Source organism: Rhinoraja longicauda, chromosome 1 (assembly GCF_053455715.1).
Source record: "Rhinoraja longicauda isolate Sanriku21f chromosome 1, sRhiLon1.1, whole genome shotgun sequence".
NCBI lineage: Eukaryota > Metazoa > Chordata > Chondrichthyes > Rajiformes > Arhynchobatidae > Rhinoraja > Rhinoraja longicauda.
Genome location: NC_135953.1, coordinates 46,099,796 through 46,122,581, shown reverse-complemented (window position 1 = coordinate 46,122,581; position 22,786 = coordinate 46,099,796). Strand labels below are relative to the sequence as shown.

Genomic DNA, 22,786 nt, shown 5'->3' with positions numbered 1-22,786 from the left:
AGAGACTAGGTGCAGGAGTAGGCCATTCGGCCCTTCGAGCCAGCACCGCAATTCAATATGATCATCTAAAACCGGTACCCCGTTCCGGCTTTTTCCCCATATCCCCTGATCCCCTTAGCCCTAAGAGCTGAGAGCTAAATCTAACTCTCTCTTGAAAACTCTTGATTATAATAATTATAGTTTATGTATCGGACTGCAAGTAATCGTACCGTCAATTACCCAGATATTGAAAATTAACAAATTGTACGGTACATCAAGTTATTTTGACGCAACCGCTTCAATGTGGTTCTGTAAATATAGTTTGAAAGGGGGCGCTCTACTTCAATATATATCCAAGTCTGCAACTGTCAAAACTAAATCAGTCTGGTGTGCCACCCTTCTAATTCTGGATTTGAAATGCAGTGCTTTCCGATATTAGATGGAAGCGATATTTCAAAGTCAATCATTTTGGACGAAGTAAAAGTAGCCTAACTAAAATGAGTTCACCATATGATGATTTTGAGTCAACATAGAAGGATTTGTCTCAGTTTTCTTTTATACTGGACCCATACTACTTGAAGCATAATAAAATGAATTCTGCGATAACTGTATTCCAAGATAAAAAAATATTGTATATTCAGAGTGTCAGTAGTAGCCGGGTGGAAACGGAGAACAGGAGCTCAATAATTTTAATGTCAGATGTTAAAATGAGTGGTTTCCAAATATGTAGAGTGTTTTGTATACAGAGTCCCGTGTGAAAATTATATATCTTTAACTGGAGCATAAGTGAACTTCTGAAATGAACTCCTTAAAACAAAAACCCACAATGTTATGCGTTAAAATGTTATTCTTCTATTCTCATTGTGAAGGCAGGCAATCTGTTTTACGCAGACCAGGCGCTAAATGCGATTTCACTTGGTCATTTTTAAAATGTTGACTATTGAATTGACGAGCTTCAATGTGTGTATGGTAAAAACTTACCCCACACTGAAATGGAAGTGGAACGGGCTGCACTTACGTGGGATTATAATAATTGGAAGGTAAGGGGCCTGGTCCAAATTTATGATCAGACTTTTAAATGTGAGCTTCGTTAAATACAGAATAGATGTTGATATAAGCCATTATTTTCCCGAAAAATAGTTTAATATTAACCAATTATACGAAGCTCCATACAAAAAGATATTTACAACACAAATTCTACGTCCACCTCGGGTATTATGTGCAGTATATAGCATTTTATAGACCTTTGTTTCATTTTTCTTCTTTTATTTTCGCATTGTCACAAATTGAGTTGACCTGTAAATGAGAAACACGTGGATGTATACAGTGTCTTTCGGGGTGGAGGGGTTTAACACATTACTACCGGTAAAGTACTTTTAATGCGTGGTCAGTGTTTCAATGTGTGGAACCGTACATACGGGTATTGCAGCATATTGTTACACACTACACGGATCGCCACAGTTGGTCGTTCTGGGCAATATCCAAATTCTTTCTTGGTTAACATTTAATGATTTCTATTCAACCCTTTGGCAACTTAAGCGATCGCTTCTAGCCGAAGATGATTTGTTTCCACTCTAACTACGAGGATTTCAAGACGCGCGCGAATACATGCTTTTGGTGTGGGACATGTGTCTATCGTTCCCTAATTTATTTCGTCTTAACTCGACACTGCATTTTATTGAAGAAAGCAATGAGCTTCAGCATTGATAAACAAGGATATTCATTTAAGAAGAATCGCGGTCCCATTGATTTAAGAAGAATCGCGGCCCCTAGGTCCAATTTATGATTGCCCAAATTTGACTTCAGGAAACACCCTTTATTGCATAACACATAGAGAGAACTTCGCGGCAATCACTGGCGTTGCTTGTCATCTTTCAATGAATCAAGAAACCGTGGAGTAGCCGTTTCTGTAAATTAAATACCTTGAAACCGCAATTATAAATATATATTTAAAATCTAGACTCCAGGCATAAACCCATCAGGAAATATTATCATTATACAAAATACAACTAAGCAAACTACAAAAGGATAAAGGGGAAGGGTTATGGTTTAACTCAAGCTTTTATTGCCATGTTAATAACAGTAAGCTACTTTTCAGTGACTTAAACTATTCTTAACTAATACTTTTTTTAATACCAATTCATCACCGTACCGATTAACATTGTAAGTTACACTTCCGATACATTATGACAGTAATTTTAAATTCACAGTGGATCGCTCTGTACGACCTCTATTCAAATCTATTAATGTCTGTTTTTTCCCCCACGAAATGCCTACGAAGAAATCTGCTCCAAGTTTACATGCAACAGTTATTGCATGAAATCGATAGGGCGTTTGTTTGGAAAGCTGAAAAGGACCGCAAGAAAAAAAAAAAGACATAGCGTTAAGACCTAATCTAAAGCAGTGAAATACTATCAGTCCAAACTCACTTTGTGCGTGTTATCTGGGTACTATGCGCGCTATATTGTGTAGCCAATGCCCACTATCTTGTAACCTGACTCTCACTGACGCAACCCTGCACCGTAATCATTGGATATAAAAAAAATCACAAGACGGCTGATTACATAATAACGTATAACTTCAATAATGACTAAAACCACAAGACCTTATCTTGTACGAGTAAATAATGTAAACACACCAAGTGAAATAAAGGGTGCGGGAAATAAGAGACATAAGGGCATTTGTTATCCAAATGCCGATATTGACCCAAACTAATACATTTTTGCCAATTAAAAAAAAAAAATTGCCATAATTTTCTTGTGTTTATTACTTTTCAAAAAAAATATTGAAGTGATTTAAATCTATCGCCTTTAATATTTTATCAGAGACATCCACAAATTGTTCATAAAATCTCTGACAGAGGGCGAGATGCCAAGGGTTGGCAGGGAGGTCCGGCACACGGGACAGGGCAGGTCATAGCGATGATTCGATGCCCGTTCTGCCTCTCAGATGCAGGCAGTCCACTGCCCGGCTCAGCGTGTCCGGAATAAGTAGGAGGCACCAGACTCGGGCAACTGTGATTAGCCAACATCCCCAGCAACGAGCCCCTAGTAATTAATACTCAGTCATCTCGGTTGGGCAAATCGCATTGAAATGCCTAACATCAGGCTCCTGAAAAAACCGCCCCATAAACCGACCAAGGTTCAGTCGTCCCACAAGCAACACCTGCTTTTCTTTTTGCGAAAAATCTGCTATTCCCTCACTGGTCTCAGAAGTGACAAAACCCGAGTGCAAGCATGTCATTCTCGATCCAAAGGAACTACCGAAAAAGCTTTCCGCGCCTATCATCAGTGGCCGCCTGGTGAAGTTGCGGTCTTTGCTGAACACAAAGTCCTGGAGTAACCCAGCGGGCCCGGCAGCATCTCTGGAGGACATGGATAGTGTCGTGACACATTAACTCCATCTCTTCTGCATTTGGTCCACTTCCCTCTATTAATTTCATAGATACTTAGATACATAGAAAATAGGTGCGGGAGTAGGCCATTCGACCCTTCGAGCAAGCACCGCCATTCAATGTGATCATGGCTGATCATCCACAATCAGGACCCCGTTCTTGCCTTCCCCCCATATCCATTGATTTCGCTCGCTCTTGGAGCTCTATCTAACTCTCTTTTGAATGCATCTTGCGAATCAGCCTCCACAGCCTTCTGAGGCAGAGAATTCCACAACTCTCTGGGTGAAAAGGTTTTTCCTCGTCTCAGTTCTAAATGGCCTACCCCTTATTCTTAAATTATGGCCTCTGGTTCTGGACTCCCCCAACATCGGGAATACGTTTCCTGCACCTAGCATGTCCAACCCCTTAATAATTTTATATGTTTCTGTAAGATCCCCTCTCATCCGTCTAAATTCCAGTGAATACAAACTCAGTCGTTCCATTCTTTCATCATATGACAGTCCTGCCATCCCGGGAATTAACCTCATGAACCTAGGCTGCACTTCCTCAATAGCACAAATGTCCTTCCTCAAATTAGGAGACCAAAACTGCACACAGTACTCCAGGTGTGGTCTCACCAGGGCCCTGTAGAACTGCAGAACTTTGCTCCTACACTCAAATTCTCTCGTTATGAAGGCCAACATGTCATTAACTTTCTTCACTGCCTGCTGAACCTGCACACTTACTTTCAGTGACTGATGTACAAGGACACCCAGGTCTCCTTGCATTTCCCCTTTTCCTAATCTGACACCATTCAGATAATATTCTTGCCACCAGTGGATAACCTCACATTTATCCACATTATACTGCATCTGTCATGCATCTGCCCACTCACCCAACCTTTTCATGTCATCCTGCATCCTCATAGTGTCCTCTTCACAGTTCACACTGCACCCAGTTTTGTGTCATCTGCAAATTTACAAATGTTACTTTTAATTCCTTCATCTAAATCATTAATATATATTGTAAATACAGTAGCCATGGTACCAGCACCGAGCATTGCGGCACCCCACTAGTCCCTACCTGCCATTCTGAAATGGACCCGTTAATTCCTACTCTTGTTTCCTGTATGCGAATCAGTTTTCTATCCATGTCAATAACCTACCTCTAATTTTGTGCTCTAATTTTGCCCAATAATCTCCTGTGTGGGACTTTATCAAAGGTTTTCTGAAAGTCCAGATACACTACATCTACTGGCTCTCCCTTGTCCATTTTACTTGTTACATTCTCAAAACATTCCAGAAGATTAGTCAAGCAAGATTTCCCCTTTGTAAATCCATGCTGCCTTGGACTGATCCTGTTACTGCTATCCAAATTCGCTGCTATTACATCATTAATAATTGACTCTAGCATCTTCCCCACCACCGATGTCAGGCTAACTGGTCTATAGTTTCCTGCTTCTCTCTCCCTCCTTTTTAAAAACAGGGGGGATAACATTAGCTACCCTCCGATCCACAGGAACTGATCCAGTATCTACAGAACATTGGAAAATGATCGTCAATGCGTCCACGATTTCTAGAGCCACCTTCTTGAGTACTCTGGGATGCAGACCATCAGACCATGGGGATTTATCAGCCTTCAGTCCCATCAGTCTACCCATCCTGTCCATATAGATCTCCAAATTTGTTTTTTTAAACGTTGTTATTGTATCTGAATCTTTTATTTTCTCTGGAAGCTTATCCTATATACCTGCCACCCTTTGAGGAAAAACCTTTCCCTCTATTACCTTTAAATATTTCCCTCTTACAAACCTCTGTGCTCTGGACTTTACTACACTCTTGCTCTAGACTGTGCTTTAGGCTCTTCTACCCTTGGAATAAGACTGTAATTATCTACCTTATCTATGCACATAATACTTTTATGAACATCTATAAGCCACCCCTTAGTCTCCTGTGCCACAATGAAAATAATCTTAGCCTATTCCGTCTCTCCTTGTTACTAAAACCCTCCATTCCTGGCAGCATCCTCGTGAAACTCTTCTGCATTCTTTCTAATTCCAAGTGTGGCTTAACATATGTTTTGTATAACTGCAACACTATGTCCCAAATCTCAAACTCACTATCACTGCCAATGAAGCAAACAAGATCAACTACCCTATCCACTTGTGTAATCATTTTCAGGGAGCTGGGAACTAGCATTCTATGTCCCCTCTGCACATCAATACTTCCAAGGTCCCTGATATTTATTGTAAATGCTCTGCTAATATTAGACAACCCAAATTGCATTACCTCACATTTGGCTGGATTCATTGCCATCTGTCACTATTCTGACCAACCTTCCAGCCGATCTGTGTTCTTCTCTAAACTTAGGCAACCATCTTTGCTATCACCAATCTTTGTGATGTCAGTGAACATACTCATCAGACCGCCGATAATTTCATTTACGTTATTTATATATGACAAACAGCAAAGGTACACTACTGGTAAAATACATACAATCAGAAAAGCAAACCAACCCACCCCACCTCCCACCATTACCATCTGCCAAGCCAATTTTAGAATTTGCCAGAACACCTTGAATTTCACATGCCCTAACCTTCTTAGATTAGTTTACCATTTGAGAATTTGCCAAAAACTTTACTAAAGTCTACGTAAGCAACATCCTCCACCATACCTTCATAAATTTCCTTCACAAAATTCACCTAAAAAAACCATAGATTTATGAGGCAGGATTTCCGTTCTATTTCTAACTATGCTGACTCCCCATAGTCGCTCCTGTCTTTCCAAATGATCATAAATCCTATCTCTAGGATTTGTTTTGCAATAGTCTCCCTACTACTAATGAAAGTTTCATTGGCCTGTAGTTTCCTGGCCTATTCCTCCCTCTCTTCTTGAATATGGGAATAACATTAGCTACTCTCCAATCTTCTAATTCTTCACTCATGGGTAAAAAAGATGCAAAAATCTTGGTCGGAGGCCCCGCAATGTCTTCCCTTGCTCCCTATAATACTTTGGGATAGATTGCATGAGACTCTGGGGATTTAGTTTAATCAATCAATCAATCAATCAATCGATACTTTATTACAGACTCAAGGTCCAGATAAAAGCCAAGACATTACATATAATAAACATACAGAAGCACAATAAGTTACATACAAAAGCACAGTCAGTTACTAACAAATTACTAACAAAAGCACAATAAATTACCACAATAAATTACATACAAGCACAATGCATGGTTTAAAGCATCAGCCATCAGTGATCAACAACGAGACAACTATGCCAAAGTCTCCACAACTGTGATTGGTAGCATGTAGTACTAAACCTTATTAGTGATAATGCCAAGATGATCTCATTTTCAGTATCATTAATTCGGCAAATAAATTTATACATTACATTTCTTAGCATGGCTTGTAGGGTATTAACCCCTGCAGCCACAAGCATTTCACTTGCAGTACACCATCTAGGTCTCTTCAGTAATATCCTCATGGCATCATTAAAAGCTACCTGAAGACTCTGTAAGCTAGCTTTTTTATAGTTTGACCACAAGTGTGCAGTGTAGAGTGGTGTACAGTATGCTCTGAACAGAGACATCTTCACCCCATCTGTACATGCACCGAACTTGCGCAAGAGAATGTTTGCTTGTGCATACATCAGGCAGCATTGCCTATAAATATCCTCATCATCTATCATTTGTTCTGTAATAAAATGTCCAAGATATTTTACCTTATCACATACACTAAGATTATTATCAGTCAATTTAAAATCAGGAAATTTTAGACATTTATCCTCTTTGGTTCTACAGATCATAACAACACTCTTACTGGCATTATATTTGATATCATGTTCCGCACCAAACACAGAACATATAGCAAGGAGCTGCTGCAGACCAGCGCTAGATGGACTAAGGACCACAAGATCATCTGCATACATAATATGGTTCACTATTGTTACCAATCACACACCCAGTATTACAGGCTTTCAATTGCTTGGACAGATTATCAATATAGAGATTGAAGAGAACTGGGGACAAGATTCCCCCTTGTCTGACACCATTGCTAACCCCAAATGGGCCTGAGACCATATTGCCCCATTTTACTTGCATAGTCTGGTGGGCATACCAGTAGGGCAGAATTCCCACAATGTATTTGGGCAACCCCCTTTGACTCAATTTAACAAACAACTTTCTAAGATTAACATGATCAAAGTTTAGTTTAGTTTAGAGATACTTTGTGCAAATCAGCTCTTTGGCCCTCCAAGTCCACGCTAACCAACAATCACCCCTACACTAGTTTTATACCACACACTAGGGACAATTTACAGAAGGCAATTAATCTACAAACCCTCACGTCTTTGGCATATGGAATGAAACTGGAGCACCAAATGAAAACCCACATGAGTTTGTGCATCAACTATCTCAAATATTTCTTAGGATACACATTTCAAATGATCAACTTACATCTCCCCGAACCCTTAACCCTCCCCATCCTTCCCCGTGGTGAATATGGAGGAAGGAATATGGTGATATTAAGTGTTCATTTATGATACCACACTTATCACTTGTGACCGCAGTCTATCACCCCAAACCAGAAACCCAGAACCTGTCAGTGTAAGAAAGGTCTTATCCCTTGGCTCCACATAAAGACTTGACTTTTGGTCCTAAAGAGATCTACTCCTTTCCCAGCTAACCTCTTGTTTCTAATAAACATAGCACAAAAAGTAAGGAAATTTGTGTGTTGGTAGATTATTTCTTTGTTGTAACAAAGCTTCTTGGCAATACATCTTATATCGTTGGAAAGCCTGTTTATTTCCCTTTTAAATGGTGCCACATTTGTAAGGAACATGCATTTGTGGGATGAGCAGCAGAGCTGAGTATGTGGGTTGCGCCCATGAAAAATCTGCCAAATCTTCTCTGCCAATGCCAAACAGCTTATTCTGCCATTGACTCTTGTTCAGTGTTGTTTGGTGGATTGGATGATTGAAGTCTGAAGAAACAAGACATATTGGCAATTTAACAATTTATTCATTTAATAAACAGGAGCCTCAGTAGCGTGTGGAAGAACCATACACAGCCACAACAGCCTGGCACCTCCTCCACATGCTGGTCACCAGCCTGGTCACACACTGTTGTGGGATGGTATCCCATTCTTCAACCAGCATTTGTCGCAAGTCGGCCAACGTGGTTGTGTTGGTCACTATGGCACGAACAGCACGCCCAAGCTGATTCCACAAGTGTTCAATGGGGTTGAGGTCAGGACTGCTGGCAGGCCATTCCATCCTCTCCACTCCCAAATTCTGGAGGTAGTCTCTGAGAAACCCTGCTCTGTGGGGGCGAGCATTGTCATCTTGGAGGATAGAGTTCGGTCCCAGACTGTGGAGATATGGGATTGCCACTGGTTGCAGAATCTCATCTCGATATCTCTCTGCATTGAGATTGCCTCCAATGATGACAAGCCTCGTTTTTCCAGTGAGGGAGATGCTGCCCCACACCATCACACTGCCTCCACCAAAAGATGTTACTCTATCGGTGCAGCAATCAGCAGAGCGTTCTCCGCGTCTTGTCCACACTTTGACCCTATGATCCAACTGCCGTAGGCAGAATCTGGACTCATCACTGAACATAACATTCCTCCACATGTTCAGGTTCCAGTGCACGTGTTGCCGACACCAGCGCAAACGGGCCTGACGGTGAAGGGCAGTCATGGCAGGCCTCCTGGCAGCCCTATGAGACCGGAGATCGGCTGCGTGCAGTCTGTTCCGAATTGTCTGGGCAGAGAGCCGTCGGCCATATCGTCCTGCAAACCTTGACTGCAAATCTGTAGAAGACAGCCTACGGTTCCTAAGTGCTGACAGGGTGAGGAAACGGTCTTCTTCGGGTGTCGTCTCCTTGGGACGCCCACTTCGCAGCCTGTCTCTGACATCCCCAGTTATATGGAACTTGGCCTTCACTTTGGAGATGGTACTAGGGCTCACTCCAAATAATGCCGCAACTTGGTTTTGCGGAACACCAGCTTGAAGTTGCCCTATCCAGATCGCACGGGCCCTATCCAGATCAGTCAAACGTGGCATGCCGATTCTTGGAGCAGACACCTACTGACCACTGTAGCAGGGCCCATGCTCACAGATGCTGCCAATCAGGTGCCAATCAGGCACCTGATTGTCAGCACCTGGTGGTACCAGAAGCTAAAAACAAGAGTCAATAGCAACAGCAGAATAAGCTGTTTGGCATTGGCAGAGAAGATTTGGCAAATTTTTCATGGGCGCAACCCATATACTCAGCTCTGCTGCTCATCCCACAAATGCATGTTCATTACAAATGTGGCACCATTTAAAAGGGGAATAAACAGGCTTTCCAACGGTATAAGATTTATTGCCAAGAAGCATTGTTACAACAAAGAAATAATCTACCAAACACAAATTTCCTTACTTTTTGTGCTATGTTTATATACTTAAAAGGTTTTGCTTTGTCCTGGATGGTTCAATATCATGCACAATGATTGAATAAATGAAGTACTCATGCCTGCACTGCATGCAGCAATATTCATATAAACATAAACATATAAGATTATTAAAAGGTTGGACACATTAGAGGGAGGAAACGTGTTCCCAATGTTGGGGGAGTCCAGAACCTGGGGCCACAGTTTAAGAATAAGGGGTAGGCCATTTAGAACTGAGATGAGGAAAAACTTTTTCAGTCAGAGAGTTGTGAATCTGTGGAATTCTCTGCCTCAGAAGGCAGTGGAGGTCAATTCTCTGAATGCATTCGAGAGAGAGCTAGATAGAGTTCTTAAGGGTAGCGGAGTCAGGGGGTATGGGGAGAATGCAGGAACGGGGTACTGATTGAGAATGATCAGCCATGATCACATTGAATGATGGTGCTTGCTCGAAGGGCCGAATGGCCTACTCCTGCACCTATTGTCTATTGTCTATTGTCTATTGTCTATTCCAGATAGGTGCCAATCTATCATTTGCAACACTAAAGTGCCAGGCAATGGCCATCTCCAATGAGAGAGTGTCTAACTTTTGCCATTTGTATTCAATGACATTCGCACCACCAGGTTTCCATGATCCATATCTTGAGAAACACCAATGTGTTGATGATTGAAACTGCAACAATGCTCAGGAATATTTATACCATCCAGGACAAAGCAATCAATTTGATTGCCTTCCCCTTCCACCTCACTAAACATTTATTCCCTCCACCATCAGCAGGTAGTGGCTGCAGTCTGTACCAACTCCAAGAAGGACTGCAGTTACACACATTCATTTTTCTGATAGCTGCTTCCAAATCCACATTCTTCACCATCCAAAGAAGCAAAGGAAAACAGATGCATATGAATACCACCTCCTATGGTTTCTTCTCCAAATTGCAACTTCATTCTGACCTAGAAATATGTTGCATTCCTTCATTGTAACTATGCCTATAACCTGGAATTCACGAGCCAACATCAGTGAAGGCATACCATCATGAAAAGGAGAAAGTGGATCAAGTAGGGAGTTCACCATCACCTTCCTAGGAACAAATAAATATGGGCAATTAATGCTGACTGATCTTTCCAGCAATACCTTGAAAAATAAATAACACGATCTGGCCTGTCGGTTTCTCAACATTCAAGATGTAGAGTAATGTATCAGGATAACGTGCTGTACAAAACCCTTTTAAGGCTTTAACCTAACAACTGTGGTACAAACAGGGTGGGCAGTGCTCTCATGTAGCCATACACGTTGTCGGTTTGCATGACCCCAGTGAAAGGGGATTGTTTTTGCCAGGGAATCTGGTCAGTACCCTATGTCAGGCATTTCAACTGCATCTTCCCTGGAGAGTGCGGCCTTAAGTTTTAACCAAGGCATTTGACTTTTCCTTCATTGCTTGCAGTAGCACACAATGGAGACGGTGAAAAATAGCCCCATGCACACGTCCAGAATTCTGCACTGCAGAGAAACGATGGAAACCTCTGAACCCTTCCATTCCAGTCCATGTGAAATGCTGGATTATTTCAGGAAAAAACAGTTCCCACTCTTTACAATGAGCACGATTTGTGTCAATACCATAGCTCATCATATGCAAGCAACAAGAAGAGAAATTACATGTTCTATCACTCCACTTTCTGCTTAGTCCAAATGCCCTGGTAATAATCCAAATAAGGACGAGAGAGAGAGAGGATGAAGCCGGTGGTCCATCAGTTTCACATGCGGCCTTGAATAGCCACACAAGGTTGATGTACCATACCCAATGATCGGGACGTATTGATGTTTTAATAAAGTGTAACAGATACATGAATCGCCTGAAATAGCCATGTTACTTCAAATGGTTTAACTGATGCCTTTGTAATTGACACGATGGTAAAGCAAAATAGCTCCACTATCCCAATAGAGAACAAGGGGCCACAGTTTAAGAATAAGGGGTAGGCCATTTAGAACAGAGACGAGGAAAAACTTTTTCAGTCAGAGAGTTGTGAATCTGTGGAATTCTCTGCCTCAGAAGGCAGTGGAGGCCAATTCTCTGAATGCTTTCAAGAGAGAGCTAGATAGAGCTCTTAAGGATAGCGGAGTCAGGGGGTATGGGGAGAAGGCAGGAATGGGGTACTGATTGAGAATGATCACATTGAATGGCGGTGCTGGCGCGAAGGGCCGAATAGCCTACTCCTGCCCCTATTGTCTATTGTCTATTGTCTAACTGTAGCAGAATAAATGGCAGGGACTGCAATTCCCACAATTTTTTAATGTTTTTTCTGTAGGTCAACATGTTTCCTCAGTAGCTCTTGAATGAAATTCTTTAAAAAGAAGCAAAGGGATTCTTTCTGACCTTGTTGGCAACACCTGCACTTATCCAGGCTGGACATGGAGAGCCTATTTCACTGGTCCAAACATCTCTGACTGATCAGTTGTGCTCCCAGGAGGGTAGCTAATGTTGTCCCACTTTTTAAGAAAGGAGGGAGAGAGGAAACGGGAAATTATAGACCAGTTAGTTTGACATCATTGGTGGGGAAGATGCTGGAGTCAATTATAAAAGACGAAATTGCGGAGCATTTGGATAGTAGTAACAGGATCGTTTCGAGTCAGCCGTCGTCCCTTTGGTGCTAATGGGAGAAGTTTCATTGAAATCTGTGTTATATTTTTAAAGTTATTCACATGTTAAAGTTTAAATGTATCTCTAGGGAGGGAGGGGGGTAGAGGGAGGGAGGGAGGGAGGGGGAGGAGGATTAAGGGCGGTTGAGGGGGATGGAGTTTGGGGTAGGGGAAGGGGGAGGGGAAGGGGAGGGGGAGTGGAGGGGGAGAAGGGGTGGAGGGAGCGGGAGGGGAGGGGAGAGGAGGGAGGGGGAGGGGAGGGGGAGGGGAGGAGGGGAGGGAGAGGGAGGTGGGAGATGGGGGGAGGGGGGGCGAGGGGGTTAGGGGACGGGGAGGGGGAGGGGGGGGAGGAGAGGGTGTTGCACCAATGCAGCAGAGGTTTGGGCCCAACGGTCTCATCGGAATTAAAATTTCATACATTTATGAATCAATTAAAAGAATGCAGAAAATTCAGAGTTGTTAAAGTGCTTTATATTCAATTGGTAATTTTTGTTTAATCATAGATGACCTATTCTGAAAGTTAGCAATATTTGATCCAATGTTGATTCACAATATTATTATCTTGTTATGTGTTACTCTTTAATATTTATTACAGTTTGGAAACTTTCCTTCTGTGTAATGTCCTTTAATTCTGATTATTTCCCAAATGTTGCAAAATTGTGTGCAAGTGAATGCTGTTCACCATCAATGAACATGAGGCTCATTAGCTTCTTATCTTGATCCTTAAACTAGTAGGCAGTGAGACTGGTTAGTCCACACACTGAGAAATATTTATATTGCAGTTGTTCTCAACAAATTAATATAGATTTAATCTAATAGTTTAATAGGAGTGCTCTGCTGCTATTGAATGAATGAATGAATGAATGAATGAATGACTGAATAAGTTTATTGGCCAAGTATGTGCATATACAAGGAATGTGCCTTGATGCTCCGCTCACAAATGACAACACAAACATGCAGTTAACAATTAAGAATAAAGCATAAACACATCAATACAATAAGGATACAACATTACTATCTAAACATGTGGGTGAAAATAAAAAAGAGCAAAAAGGAAACTACAGACTTTGGATATTGAGTAGAACTACCACTCGTGGAAAAAAGCTGTTTTTATGTCTGGCTGTGGCTGCTTTGATAGTCCGGAGTCGCCTTCCAAAGGGAAGTGCTTCAAAGAGTTTGTGGCCAGGGTGAGAGGGGTCAGAGATGATCTTGCCCGCTCGCTTCCTGGACCTTGCAGTGTACAGTTCGTCAATGGGGGGAAGGTTGCAGCCAACAACCTTCTCAGCTGTGCGAACGATCCGTTGCAGCCTCCGGATGTCGTGCTTGGTGGCTGAGCCAAATCAGATGATGGAGAAGGTGAGGACGGACTCAATGATAGCAGTATAGTATTGGTCCATCATTGGCCTTGGCAGAATGTGTTTTCTCAGCTCTGCAGGAAGTACATCCTCTGTTGGGCCTTTTTGACTGTGGAGTCGATGGTGGCCCCCCATTTAAGGTCCCTGGAGATAATGGTTCCAAGGAACTTAAATGACTCCACAGATGTGACTATGGTGTTGTGGATGGTGAATGGGGGGGGGGGGGGTGGGGGGGGGAGGGGAGGGGGAGCTCTTCAAAAGTCTACAATTAGTTCCACTGTCTTGAGAGCATTGAGCTCCAGGTTGTTGCGATGGCACCAGGACGCCAGCTGTGTCACTTCCCGTCTGTAGGCAGATTCCTCCCTGTCCTGGATCAGTCCAATCAGGGTTGTGTCATTCGCAAACTTGAGGAGCTTGACAGAGGAGTCTGTAGAGGTGCAGTCGTTGGTGTAGAGAGAGTAAAGGAGAGGGGAGAGTACACAGCCTTGCTGAGGCTCTGCGGGTCCGAGATGTGCTTTCCCAGTCTCACATGCTGCTTCCTGACTGTCAGGAAGTTGATGATCCACTGATAGAGGGGTTCAGGCACATTGTGTTTACATAGTTTCAGCAGTGCTTTAGCCTTTTTTGCTTTGAGCATCCATCGGAAGTCCATTAAGAGGGCACAGATTGAAAGATAATTTAATCATTTTGTGAACGTCAAGCCCTTTAAGTTCATGTAAACAATAGCCATGAAACTACTGAATTGCATAAAAATCTACCCGGTTCACTGATATCCTTTGGGAATGAAATGATATCCACCATCCTTAATCAATTTGTTCTATAGGTGACTGCACCTGATAATGGTTGATTCTCAACTGTCCACAGCAATGACTTACAACCCATTCTTTGTTCAGGGCATTACATGCTGCCTTTGTCTGTAATGTCTGCTTCTTGCAGTTAAAACTACCGGGTAGCGCCGACAATGACTGCCGCGCCAACAGTCTGTCTCGTCCTTTCCTTCTTTGCTGTTTTATAGTAAGTGTTAAATGTATGTTTTAGTGTTCTTTAGCTTGTTTTATGTGTGGGGTGGGGGGAGGAAACTTTTGTAAATCTCTTACCTCGACGGAGATGCGATTTTTTTCCGTATCGTATCTCCGTCCTCACTGTGGCCTAACATCGTGGAGTTGGCGGCCTCTTGCTGGAGATTGACTTTGGGAGCTCTGACCGTGGGAGCCTGCAGAACTTAACATCGCAGAGCTGGTGGTCCCTTTGCCAGGATCGACCTTGGAGCTCCAACCGCGGCAACCTGCAGACTTTAACATCGTTAGATACCCTTCGGGAACTCCAAGCCACAGGAGCTTCGACCGCCCTGACGCGGGAGCTTCAATCACCCCGACGCAGGAGCTTCGACCGCCCTGACGCGGGAGCTTCTATCGCCAGCTGCGGGAGCTTTGATCGCCCCGACTGCGGATGGTTCGGATGCCCCGAGCGCGGGAGAATAAAGAGGAAGTACATTAGACTTTATTGCCTTCCATCACAGTGAGTAATGTGGGGAATCCGCATCCGCGGTGGTGGATGTTTATGTTAACTTTTATGTAGTTGTGTGTCTTGTTGCTTTTTTTCAGTATGGCTGTATGGTAATTCGAGTTTCTTTGTACCTTAATTGGTACATGTGACAATAAACAGACCTTTGAACCTTTGAACCTTTAAATTAAAAAAAAGAAAATGTGAAGGAAGATCATTGTGATCAAAATAATTTGTTTGTCATTCCCCACTTTTATGTTCTTTTTTCAATTCAGCCCGGCCACATTTACCCACCGCCCGGCTGCAGCAGCATCACTTAAACGGCTTCCTGGGCGTTAGCGAGGAGGCTTCTGGGAATATTAAATGCATTTTCGACTTACAATATTTTCGGTTTACGATGGGTTTGTCGGAACGTAAACCCCATCGTAAGTTGAATAGCACCTGTAGTCTTTGCCTTTATTGCCACTACCAAAGTAATTTTCATGCTATTGTTTTTAGAAAATAAATAGACAAAGGAATTCATACTTGCAGAGTGTAAATCAATGCTAAGGGGAAATAAATCACTTGTCAGGCTTTTATCACATCATTTTAAGTTTGTAATATTAACAATATTCATCACATTTATTGAGAAGTTGTTCTCCTTCTGTGCAGACTGAGGTTGCTCTACTTGACAAAATGCAAGTGTCCACCAGTGGAATGGAGCGTTTCCTGAGCATTTTGTTTAATGGCTCTGTCCATAATGCGTTACCAGTTCCGGTTGCTCTTAAGTGATTCTATTCTCAGACAACTGCAGTGAAACCATGTTTATAAGACATATTAAGTATGAATATAATACCACTTTATCATCTCTGTGTGAATATGGGTCTGAGGCTGTGTGAATATGTGGCTGCAAATGACAATAGCTGACAGTCTTCTTCGGAATCCACAAAATACATCTGTATCAAGGTCAGAGGACAATGGTGTTCAGCACTGTTACACCTTTACATGATTCACTTAAGACTATTAAGAAAACACTTTAGCTAGTCACTTTCGAGATTTTGTCTCCAGGGTATAGTAGTAGTACATCTTTAGACCACAGTGTTCAATATGTCTATCTACATTGTAGCCATAAAACCATTTTCAGCGGTGGTTTCAGTAGTATCGATGGCTGAGATAATATTTGGCCAATTAAATTATGCCCGAGGCACACAGAAGGCTCAAAGAGTATGACGTATATGGTTTTCATGCCAGATTTTGACTCCTAAAGTGATACCCAATTGTCCTAAGGCCATAAGTGAAAGGAGTAGAATTAGGCCATTCGGTCCATCAAGTCAATCATGGCTGATCAGGGGGGCGTGTCCAATGCTTGGCTGAGTAGACATAACTTTTCAGCACTCCCGAAAACAAAGCCCTAAACTGCTAAAAAAAGACGAACTAAAGGAAATCAAGTACTTTCAATCAAATCAGAAAGTATACAGAACGTACGGATGCCTTCCAAGAAAGAAAAAAGAGGACTACAACGGCCACAGAAGCAAGGAAATCCAACAAAGGAATCAAGAAAAAAAATCGAAGGTAGGCCCACAGCTCTGATGGAGCAGGGGACTGGGTTTGGTGACCCCTCGGCAGGCGGTGAGTCTGGGGAGGGCTCCGGTACGAAGCTGGAGTCGGCTACTCCCAGCAAGCGCTCTTTGACTCGGGGCAAAATACGAGGGGGTCACCGTGAGTTACCAATCATGGCTGATCTCTCTCTCCTTCCTAACCCCATTCTCCTGCCTTAGAAACATAGAAAACATAGAAAATAGGTGCAGGAGTAGGCTATTCGGCCCTTCGAGCCTGCACCGCCATTTAATATGATCATGGCTGATCATCCAACTCAGTATCCCGTACCTGCCTTCTCTCCATACCCCCTGATCCCTTTAGCCACAAGGGCCACATCTAACTCCCTCTTAAATATAGCCAATGAACTGGCCTCAACTACCTGCTGTGGCAGAGAATTTCACAGATTCACCACTCTCTGTGTGAAAAAAAACATTCTCATCTCGGTCCTAAAAGACTTCCCCCTTATCCTTAAACTGTGACCCCTTGTTCTGGACTTCCCCAACATCGGGAACAATCTTCCTGCATCTAGCCTGTCCAACCCCTTAAGAATTTTGTAAGTTTTTATAAGATATCCCCATAACCCCTGACACCCGTACTAATCAAAAATCTATCTATCTCTGCCTTGTAATGTGACCTCCAGAACCCATGACGAAAACGTGTAAGATTATTGATTATAATAATAATAATAATAATATTCATTTATTGTCATTGCAACGAGTACAACGAAATTAAAAAATAGCCAATCCTGACGGTGCGTACAAACATATATGCAATAAATGCAAAAACAAATAAATACAATTATATTAAGTACAAAGATTTTTTAACAGTGTTGCGTAGTGCAGAAGGTAGTGTTCAGAATTACAATTGGTTTATTACAATCAAAACCAACAAACATAAGATTTTCTGAAAGGAATTTTCAATATAGTCAATATAGTCTGTGAAAGAAAACCCGATCACACAGCACCACATTTTTCCCAGTGAGGCTGAGGAAAGCTATGTACGGCGGCACGGTGGCACAGCGGTAGAGTTGCAGCGGTAAAATGCAGCGCCGGAGACTCAGGTTTGATCCTGACTACGGGTGCCATCCGTACGGAGTTTTTACGTTCTTTCCGTGGGTTTTCTCCGAGAGCTTCGGTTTCCTCCCACACTGCAAAGACGTACAGGTATGTAGGTTAATTGACTGGGTAAATGTAAAAATTGTTCCTAGTGTGTGTAGGATAGTGTTAATGTGCGGGGATCGCTGGGCGGCACGGACTCGGTGGGCCGAAGGGCCTGTTTCCGCGCTGTATTTCTAAATCTAAATCTAAATCTATGTGGAGCAGGGCTGAAAGGGAGTAAACAGGAGAAGCCTAGTTTGTTCTTGCAAATGGTCAATTTGTTTTTAACCCCCAAAATATGTTAATTTTTGAGATCATATGTTTCCTCATGGATCCAAAGGGAATATTGTCAAGCAAGGACAGGAGCTTGAGTAGTAGCAAAATACCACTGGAGAAGCAAAATACTAAGGATTTTATTCAGAATTATGATTGTCAACTGGAAACATACACATAGTAAATATTTTTACTTTTACTAAATTGAGGTGCGTGCTGCATGTTGTGTGTATACTCCATAACTTCGAGAGTCGTTAGTTGCAGAAGTCAGTTCTCATATGACACAAGTTTGATACCTGCCTTGATGGATTGGGGCATATTCATCGAGATGCAGTGTGAACCATGCGGGAGCAACCAATCCTCTTCCGCACCCTTCCGCAACTGACATGCCAATTAGGTATCATTTCAGAAGACCTTTGTAATGACCATGAGGAAGAGTCTAAGGAGGAGGAGGAGAAGGCCTGGAGTGAAGGCCGCCTTACCATTGGAGGACAAGGGAGGTGTTGGAAATATTCCTATCGGGATAGCCTTTAATTTAAGAATAATGTGGGAATTCAAACTCTTTCTGCAGCACAAGAGGAGCAATGAATTCAAAGAAGTGGGCACGGGCCAATTGTCCACACTCAGAGACAGGGTCCGGAGGGCCAGTGAAGAGGAGACAGGTTTCTCCCTGGACAGAGAGCTGCAAGCAATGAGAGTATGCAGAATGACATGGAATGGCAAATGGAGATGATGAGGAATTTCCTTGGCCAGAAGGTGGTGAATCTATGAAATTCATTGCCACAGACGCATGTAGAGGTCAAGAAATTGGGTATTGTTAAAGCAGGGGGCAGCAGAGTGGTGCAGCAGGGTGGCACAGTGGAGCAGTGCTAGAGTTAGTACAACAGTACAGGGCCAGAGACCTGGGTTCGTTCCTGACTATGAGTGTTGTCTATACGGAGTATGTATGTTCTCCCTGTTACCACATGGGTTTTCTCTGCATGCTCCAGTTTCTTCCCACACTCCAAAGACGTACAGTTTTGTAGGTTAATTGGCTTTGGTAAAATTGTAAATTGACCTTAGTGTGTGGGGTGATCACTGGTCAGCGTGGACTCAGTGGGCCGAAGGCACTGTTTACGTAATGTATCTCTGAAGCAAAATCAAAATCAGAATTAGATAGGACCTTGATTAGTAAGGGTGTCAAAGGTTACGGGCAGAAGACAGGAGAATGAGGTTGAGAGGGGAAAATAGATCAGCTATGATTGAATGGCAGAGTAGACACGATGGGCTGAATGGCCTAATTCTGCTCCTATGTTCTATGGTCTTATAGACTGAGATAGTCAGCAGTTTATGGAGAGAGAAAGTGTATTAATATGGTTTGAAGAGCTCTTTAGAGCTTGCTCTTCTCAAACAATAATAGAAAGCCATTTCACATGTCTTGTACAGAGTGCAGATTATATATTATTACTAGACCAAGTGGACCCGTTGGGCCCAAACCTCTCCTGCATTGGTGCAGCACCCTCTCCTCCCCTATCCTCTCCCCTCCCCCTCCTCCCCTCCTCCCTCCTCCTCCCCCGCTCTCGCCCTTCCGCTTCCCCTCCCTCCCTCCCTCCCTCCCTCCCTCCCTCCCTCCCTCCCTCCCTCCCTCCCTCCCTCCCTCCCTCCCTCCCTCCCTCCCTCCCTCCCTCCCTCCCTCCCTCCCTCCCTCCCTCCCTCCCCCCCCTTATCCTCCTTCCTCCCCCCTCCACCTCCCTTCCTCCCTCCCTCCCTCCCTCTCCCCTCCCTCGGAGATAGATTTAAACTGTGAATAAAATGTGAATAACTTTAAAAATATAACACCGATTTCAATGAAACTTCTTCCAGTAGCACCAAAGGGACGATGGTGATTAAGGTGGGCCTAAAATTGTTGCGCTATCGTGTACCGTTTTGGCTGTAGTTCAGAAACAAACAAACAAACAAACGAGAGTTTTAGTATATAGGTGGTTGCTTTATATAGTTTCTTTTTTCCCCTTCATGTCCAGTTTACTAAGAATAACTGATAATTTATTGTTTATTTATTTTTGTTGTTATTGCATCTAATGTGCCTGTAGAGCTGTAGCAAGTAAGAATTTGATTTTCGGTTCATATCCAATGCAAGTGCCAAAAAAACTCAATAGGATATTGAGTTTGGCCACTGATCATGCTTGGATGCAAGTATCATCTGCATATTGCAAACAAAAAGTGCTGGAGTAATTCAGTTCTCCGGAGAACATGGATAGGTGAGGTTTTGGATTGGGACCCTTCTGCAGACTGATTGAGGACATGAAATAGAGGAAGGGGCTGGACAAAGCCTGGTGAATGAAAGGTAGCTACAGGTGAGGGAGGTTTTTGATAAGGCACTGGTAAGGCCGCATTTGGAATATTGTGAGCAATTTTTGGCACCATATCTGAGGAAGGATATGCTGGCTTTGGAGAGAGTGCAGAAGAGGTTTACAAAAATGATCCCAGGAATGAGTAGGTTAACCTATGATGAGCATTTATCTCCACTGGGCCTGTAATCGCTGGAGTTTAGAAGAATGAGGGGGGACCTCATTGAAACATACAGAATAATGAAATGCTTGGATAGAGTGGCTGTGGAGAGGATATTTCCACTAGTGGGAGAGTCTAGGACTAGAGGTCAGATCCTCAGAATTAAAGGACATTCTTTTAGGAAGGAAAAGAGGAGAAATTTCTTTCGTCAGAGGGTGGTGAATCTGTGGAATTCTCTGCCACAGAAGGTTGTGGAGGCAATGTCAGTGGATATTTTTAAAGCAAAAAAAGATAGATTCTTGATTAGTACAGGTGTCAGATGTTATGGGGAGAAGGCAGGAGAATGGGGTTAGGAGGGAGAGATATATCAGCTATGATTGAATGGCGGAGTAGACTTGATAATAGACAATAGACAATAGGTGCAGGAGTAGGCCATTCGGCCCTTTGAGCCAGCACCGCCATTCAATGTGATCATGGCTGATCATCCACAACCAGTACCCTGTTCCTGCCCTCTCCCCATACTCCCTGACTCCGCTATCATTAAGAGCTCTATTTAACTCTCTCTTGAAAGCATCCAGAGAATTGGCCTCCACTGCCTTCTGAGGCAGAGAATTCCACAGATTTACAACTCTCTGAGTGAAAACGTTTTTCCTCATCTCTGTTCTAAATGGCCTACCATTTGATGGGTGTGAGGAAGAAGGAATAGGGATAGGTGTTACCTCTCCTGTGGTTCCAAGGAAAATGACCTGATGTGGTGTCTATTGCGAGATTGTACATTTCGCCAAACCCTTGTGCTCGGTCCTTCAAGACTTATTGGATCTCTCGGTTGCTAACCTTTTTAAGTCCTCTTTCCATTCCCAGAGCGACCTTTATGTCCTGAGCCTCCTCCATTGCCAGAGTGAGACCACACACAAACTGGAGGAATAGCACGCCACAATCTGTTTGGCTAGCTTACAACCCAACGGTAATGACATTGAATTCTTCCATTTTAGGTAACTTCACCCCCCCCCCCCCCTTGTCATCCACCCCCCCCCCTTTCTTCCCCCCTCCCCTTCTCTCTCCCCTGGACTTGCACCTATTTATTTCTTCCCCCTTCCACCAACATTACTCTATCTGCACAGTTTGCAACTCTGCAATCCTTTTGTCTCACACCCCCTGTCTTTTCATTGTTGCCCTTTATCCAACCATCTGGCTATCACAAATCCCTCACCCATATCCACCTATTACCTGCCAGGCTTTGTCCTGCTCCCCCTCTCTTTCAGCTGTTTCCCCACCCCCCTCAACCAGTCTGAAGGAGGGTCCCGATCCAAAGCATCACGTATCTATGTTTTTCAGAGATAGTGTTTGACATTTGCACTTGTTCAATTGAAACCTACTGGATCTCTCGGTCGCTAGCCATTTTAACTCCTCTTCCTCTTCCCATTCCCTTCGCAACGTTTCTGAGTCACTCCAGCACTTTTCCTGATGCAACTAAATCCCCTTATCTCTGGTAATATTTCTGTAAATCTCCTCTGTAATCTCTCCACGGTCTTATGTTTGGCTCCTGGAACTAAATGTAATCCTTCAGCTGTGACCTTATCAGTATTTCAGAAAGGTTTAACATAACCTCCTTGCATTTGTACACAATACCTCTGCCAACAAAGCAATTTTGATACATCCTGACCTGCTGTTCCTCCAGCAGTTTGATTTTTGCCCAAGATTTTTGCAGTCACCTGTGTCGCTAACGAGAAAATATACTTTTTTAACCACTCTTCAACTTGTTCTGTCACCTTCAGAGATTTGTGTACATAGAACTTTATGTTTCACTCTTTCTGTCTCCCAATTTACAATAGTTTTACCATTTTATTCCTTTTGTTCCAATCATCCTGTATCACTGAGCAGTTCTTGCTGTTAAATTATATCTGCCATGTGAGCCCATTCTCTCCTGGTTCTTCTGAAGTCTGCACCCATTCATGAGAATATCTACCACCTATTCAAGTTTTCAATGAATCTTATCTAATTTCTACTCTGAGCACATCATCAAAAGCTTTTCCACTCTTCCATCATCTTCTCACTCAGCACATTTCCACCATC

At 43.0% G+C, this 22,786-nt stretch overlaps 1 protein-coding gene across 3 annotated transcripts in view; it reads right to left on the bottom strand.

The window, feature by feature from the left end:
• The window catches only part of LOC144599251 (insulin gene enhancer protein ISL-1), an 83,108-nt gene that overhangs the window by 22,084 nt on the left and 38,238 nt on the right, over positions 1-22,786 (bottom strand). For all 3 annotated transcript variants that reach the window (XM_078410041.1, XM_078410031.1, XM_078410017.1), the window contains exon 2: positions 4,248-4,321. In XM_078410041.1, coding sequence (XP_078266167.1) covers positions 4,248-4,278 — 31 coding nt within the window. In that variant the 5' untranslated portion in view covers positions 4,279-4,321. The remainder of the gene's footprint in view (positions 1-4,247; positions 4,322-22,786) is intronic.